This window comes from Apus apus, chromosome Z (assembly GCF_020740795.1).
Source record: "Apus apus isolate bApuApu2 chromosome Z, bApuApu2.pri.cur, whole genome shotgun sequence".
Taxonomy (NCBI): Eukaryota; Metazoa; Chordata; class Aves; order Apodiformes; family Apodidae; genus Apus; species Apus apus.
In genome coordinates this window covers 13,811,717-13,817,716 of record NC_067312.1, presented here as the reverse complement: position 1 = coordinate 13,817,716, position 6,000 = coordinate 13,811,717, and the positions used below count along the sequence as shown (strand labels likewise).

Here is a 6,000-nt window from a genome sequence, read left to right as displayed (position 1 = left end):
CTTATGTCTTGCACCAACATCTGATAGCAGAATACATATTCAGAAATAAGGAAATAACTCTTGGAAGAGAGAATCTCAGTGGAAGAGCTCACCACTTCTGCAAAATGTTGCTGCTTGTTCCAATTGTCCCTCTGCATGGCTTGCTCCTCTTAGCTGCTTCTGGCACAGATTAGTGACCTTCAACCCTGACAAATATGTTGCCCTCATGCTTTTATGATCTCCTAATCTCTCAGAAGGTGACACATTCTGGTATTAGAGTAAATACACCAGGATCCCAGTGGAAGCATAATACAGATGCAGCTGTGATGAATGCCAATTAAAACAGTAGCAGCATGTGACAGCTGTTTACAACCACTTTTAATTAGCGAGTTTTAAACAGTATGTTAACAGGCTTCTCTTTGAAGTATGCAACCAGAATAGGTCCTGAGCTCATGATTCCTTCATCCTTTGAGTAGCCTTCTGCTGGAGAACTACTGCATGGAAGGCTTTAGTGGAAAACCTTTGCATGATCTGCTAGTATTTCCCTGAAAAATTCCTCCTAAAGGATAAAGGAGCTTCAACTATCGGGTCACAGGACACTGCCCAGATGGACTGCTGAACGCAATTTGCATACAGTGCTCCCCATCCCATGTCAAATTTTACCTATTAATAAACAAGTTAAACAATACAAGCAGGTATCTACAATAAAGTTCTGCAAATATTTAATCAAAGAGAAGAAAAGTTAAGGCAGATTTTAAGCCCCATTTGCCACATCTCAGACCAATTTTAGAAACTGGGCGTCTTCCCTCCCTCTTCCACTGCAGCAAGAGATGAGCCCTTGTTTCCATTGCACTGGGAGGTCTGCCTGAAGCACGTGGAGACATGCTGGCTGCAGCTACACTGAGAAAATAAATACTGCCAGGGATGCTGCCAGGCCCAAACATCGATACTATCATGCTGGGAGAATGGTCACTGGCATGCTGGGGCCCATGTCATCCCAGGAAATCCCATACCCACAGGATTGCAGGAGTCTTCAGGAACCAGGAGCTACCCACAAGGCTATGTGTGCACAGCAACCCTCTCTGGGAGGGAGCGGGAAGATGTGGTCAAATGGCAGCAGTTGGCTCCCACATTAAAGAACAGACCTTGGCACTAGCTCATAATAACTCTAATAAACACAGCAATTAGGGCCAGCTTTAACTAGATTGCTTGAGCAATGCAAGTAGTCTGGGCTCCAGCACAGGCTGGGTACCTAAGCAAATCGTCATGAGCGCCAGCCAACCTGCACTGCTCAGGGGTACCTGTGCTGTCACATTTTCACTCTGGTTCTTATCTAAATTAAGGTCTCATACCTTGCCCTCCAGTTAAGTCATCATAATACATGAACCACAGGATGAAGGAATGGCAGATCCAGCACTGGAGGCCAGTGCAGAGCAGAAAGGCCACCCACGTCGCCGAAACACATGAATTCATACAAACCTTAATAATGTCAAATTAAAGACAGGGAATAAGTGCTCAAAACTGAGTTTCATGCAATGGCCCAGTCCTGCAGGGACCTCAGGACAACAAAGGGATGACCAAGAGTATTTGCCATCACACAGGATCAGGCAGCTGTAGCCCAAAACACAACTACTTTGCAGGCATGCAGTGGCTCAGCTCATTTCCCTGGTACTCAGATGACTTCCAAGGGCACTTGGTTCACCAACAGCACAATCTCCTCTGCTCCTGACACCAAAGAAACAACTGCTTATTGCCTGAGCAGTCATACTGCAACTAGGCAATCATGTTTCATATTTCAAAGGTAACTTAGAAATTACAATATGGAGCGCTTGACATCTTAAGAGATCTATACATCACCTTGACACATATAAACAAAAAATGAGACCATACTGCATAATGTCAAGCAGCTTTTTTGCTTGTTTTAAAAGAGGCAACCTTTACAATGTAAAGACACACTTTATTTAGGTCTGAATGGGTCATTTTTCTCTTTCTGTTTTTTTTCCTGACAGCAGAAGGTCTTTTTTTCTTCACCAAAAAGTTTTATCTCAAGCAGCTCCTAAACCCTTCTGCTTAAAACTTTATGGTCTCTATAGAATAATATAATAAATTCTGAAGGTTTTTGTAGCTTTTGTTAGCTTTTAATAGAACTATGGAACTTTCCAGCAGCTACTTTTTAGTTTCTATGAAGCAAGAGTGCACAGGGCTCTACCTAACTCTCCTTACCAAGAGACTCACAATGGCAGTTGCAGGGAGAGGCAAGTACATTGTTTTTGTGATTAAGAACTAGCAGGTTTGGTCTCCATTTATTTCAATCATCCTATTAGTGCAGCTAAGACATCTGTGTAAGATTTCCTTCCGCTATGGTTCACATGAGCTAAATAACACGTATGTAGAAATGGGGCTTTCAGCAGCTTTTAATAGCAAGGAAAAATAAACTCCTGCAGTATTACAGATACACAATCAGTCTTGGCTTCATTACCTGATGTTACTTAAAGAAAATTACTGGCTTTGCACTGACAAAATCCATGCAAGGGAATAATGCATCAAGCTCATTTTATCCAGGCTGTGCAGTAAAGGTTTAGTTAACAGTAGTTTAGTTAAAATACTAGGGCTCTGTCTCCCTGCATGTTGTTGAGGTAACCCAGAGATTCATCTCAATGTCTCTCAGTCCCTGACCCCTAATAGAGGCACCAGAATACATCCATTCCTCTAAACTTTCTGCTCGCTCTGTTCATGCTGGGAGCCAGGAGTGGCCTTTTGTGCATAAGGCACTTGATGCATACAGTTCATGCATGCAGCACTTGCAGCCATCAGCCATCTCACACCTGCACGAAACTAACTTCAAGGCAGAGGTAGCACAACCTGAATGGTATCACTGAGCCAAACCAGCCATTGCTTCTTGTAATGCTCCTGTCTCCTTCTACCACACACATATATGTAAACAGATGCACTGATCAGATGCCTGTGTCTTTATTGCGCAGATACCATATGCTCTGTTTCTTTGTAACAGATTGTTGTGCCGTTGTTCCACACATTTTTTGTTGTCTGTAAAGAGGCTGGACTTCAGAAACTTTTATTCCAGGTGCTTGTCACTGTAATTGTACTGAAAAAATGTTACAATTACTTTTAAGCGACTTCTGATGTATAATACTGTTTCAAATTTATAACAGGAGATACTTTTGGGGAATACTTTACACTGATGTTCCTATGAGAAATCTCTTCGTGCAAATTAGTCTTTCCCCAAATGGCACAGTTACAAAAATAAATTGCCTGAAATTTTAAAAAATCTAGTAAAGTAACTTATTCAGACATTATATCTGAATCACAAATCAGTTGATCCTGTAGAGACAGGGACATGTTCTCAAAGGCGACTGCTCCCTTCATCAAAAATGCTCCATTTAATGGAATATAGTTGTGAAATTTCTCCTCAGCAGGCAGATGACTGCAGCAATGGAAAAGCCCTGCTGCCTGATGGGCTTCACAAGGAGGTTCATGTTTGTCACTCAGTCTTGTCATCCTATGGAAATTTAGAAGATGACTCCTGCAGAAATATTTGTCTTGGCAGCCTGTCCAAATTACATTAGCAGACCCCCTCCAAATTTCCAATAAACACATCTTAAAACCCTTCACTGCTCAGACTGCAGAGGGCACAGGGATTGCACTTCACTCCTGTGACACCCTGTGAGGTGACCATGACCCCCTCTGCAGACCTACAGTCCCTGGCATGACAGCTCCTCCAGAACTGGGTGCAGGGAGGATTCTGCACGTTTCACACTGTGTTGCAGACATGCACATACCTGACTCTGGACTCTGCACCTGAGGTCCTCATCCTACTTCCTAGCCAAGGAGTGCAGAGAGGGTGCAAGGGGTGCAACAAGGGCTGTGCAGGAAACTTCGGGACAGGCAGAGGGAGCAGCTCCCATCTGCCTCCTGCATCCTCTCACTGTGGGATCTGGGCTGACTGGGACATACACAAGGAAATGAGGCAGAGGGGAGAAAGAGGAAGAGAAAGAAGGAGAGGAGAAGGCACAGGGAGAGGAAAAAGGGATGGAAGAGGGAATGGAAAAGGAGAATGGGGTGGGAAAGGGGAAGGGGCGTACAGCACACAAGGTGACCCAGAAGCAGCAGAGTCGAGCAAAGGCAGCTCACGGTGCCGCTGGCGGTGCCCGGGAAGAACGAGGCTCGGCGTGGCCTCCCCGCCCTGCCAGACCCCCGGCAGCAGCCGTGGTCGCCCCCGCCGCAGCAGGCAGCTGCCCGGGGACTGCTCGCCTTTCCCGGGAGAGAAGGACGAGCCGGTGCGCACACGTGCGAATGCACAATCATAACCTCACACAGGTACACACACACCCAGGGGATGAGGAAGGGAGGTGTGGAAACAAGCCCGCAGCCTGGTGACAACTTCGGGCTCCGCCGGCGGCCCGGCCGCGGCCAGCGCGGGTCCCCCCGCTCCGCGGCTCCTGCGCTGGGTGCTGTACCGGTGCCGCGCACCGCGGGAGAGAGCTGCGGCTTTGGCCGCTCCATCCCATACCCCAGCGCCCCCATTTCGTCCTCTCTTCCTCCCCCTCACCCAGAGAAAAAAAAAAAAAAAATTCCCAACGAAAAAACATGTATTTTAAGAACGCAGCCGCGCAGGGCGGACGGAGCGCGCTGTTGGCGGCCGCACAAGCCCTGCGCTCCGCCGCGTTAATTTCATAGCCCCAGCGACATGAGGACCTCATACCTCCGGACAACTGGGTGAGTCATAAATACACGGCGCGGGGCTGAAAGCCGAGACTGTTTACAGCGACTTTGCAGCGGCCTCCGGCGACTCAAGCCACCGCCGCCCCCCGCGCAGAGGCCGCGCTGCGCGGGGGGGGGAAGGGGCAGGGGGGGGGGCGCGCAGCGCTGCGCGGCTGCCGGCGGACCCCGCGCCGGCGGCACCTGCGAGGAGGGGCAGCCTCGCTCCCCTCCCCTCCCCTCCGCCGTCTGCCGGTCCCTCCGTCGGTCCGTCCGTCCGTCCGTCCGCGGCGGCGGGCGGTCGGAGCGCGGAGGAGCGGCGCTGGGGAAGGACTACGGTGTTGGGTTACCCCGGCCCGGCCCGGCCCGGCCCGGCCCCGCCGCGGGGGCCAGCGGGTGCCGCGGGGCTCCGCCGCCGGCCGCGCAGCCCACGGTATGTCGGGCCGGTGACTTCAGCCGGGAGATATTTGGAGGCTCCGCGGGGTCCGGCGCGGGGGGCCAGCGTGTGTTTGGGTCTGAAAGCGAATCAGCGGAGGGCGCGTCACTGCCAAAGGGCCCTATAAATCCATCTGCGGCGCCGAGTCGCCCTGGCAAAGCCCCCGCGTCCGCGCGTCCGGCTCCGCGCTCCCTCCGCCCGCGGCCGCGGAGCTCCCCGCGCCTGGCTCGGCCCAGCCCGGCCCCCTCACCCCCCCGCCCAGCCCCGCCGGTGCCCGGGGAGCCCGGCGTGCCCAGGCCCAGCCCGGGCAGCCGAGCGGGCTCTCCCCGGCACCCGCCCGGCCTCCCGCCGCTCCTGCCACGCTCCCGCTTGGATCTAAGCCTTCGCCGCGACGGGACCCCCGATCTGGAGGAGGAAGCCTCGCTGCTGCTGCTGCTACCGGCTTTACAAATCCCAGCGCCGGCCTCTGATTCTCCCAGCAGGCTGAAGGGGGTGGTTTGATTAATTTTATTTTTTTTTAATTATTTTTATTTTTTCCTCCCCTCGTCAGCTGGGGTGGGGTTTTTTTGTGTTTCTTTTTTTTTCTTCTTCTTCTTCTTTTTTTCTTTTTTTTTTTTTTTTTCCTTTTTTTTTTCCTTTTTCCTTCCCGCCGTTGCGTGCGTGTCCGAGCGGTGCGCGGCTCCCTGCGGTGCTGGACCAGCTGGCGTTACAGGAGCCCTGATGTCTTCATCTGACTCTCCGCAGTTGTTGATGGAGCGTCTTTCTCAGATTTCCAGGCAGGGTCCCAAGAGCAGCACCCAGATCCAGCTCCCGCTGCCAGGCAGCTCGGGCCGCTCCCGCCGCTGCTGAGCGAGGGTCCGGGAGCGGAG

At 51.4% G+C, this 6,000-nt stretch overlaps 1 protein-coding gene across 1 annotated transcript; it reads left to right on the top strand.

Moving 5' to 3' along the window:
• The first annotated feature begins 4,026 nt into the window (after positions 1–4,026).
• On the top strand, positions 4,027–5,632 carry LOC127395605 (basic proline-rich protein-like). The gene is made up of 2 exons (XM_051642756.1): positions 4,027–4,314; positions 4,793–5,632. The coding sequence occupies exons 1-2, from the start codon at positions 4,027–4,029 to the stop codon at positions 5,630–5,632; spliced, it is 1,128 nt and encodes a 375-aa protein (XP_051498716.1).
• The last annotated feature ends 368 nt before the right edge of the window (positions 5,633–6,000 follow it).

Excerpts from the sequence above, each read along its gene's own strand:
- LOC127395605 (XM_051642756.1), top strand. The coding sequence starts at position 4,027 with ATGGAAGAGGGAATGGAAAAGGAGAATGGGGTGGGAAAGGGGAAGGGG. Across the intron at positions 4,315-4,792 it reads ACAATCATAACCTCACACAG|CCACCGCCGCCCCCCGCGCA; the intron begins GTACACACACAC and ends CGGCGACTCAAG.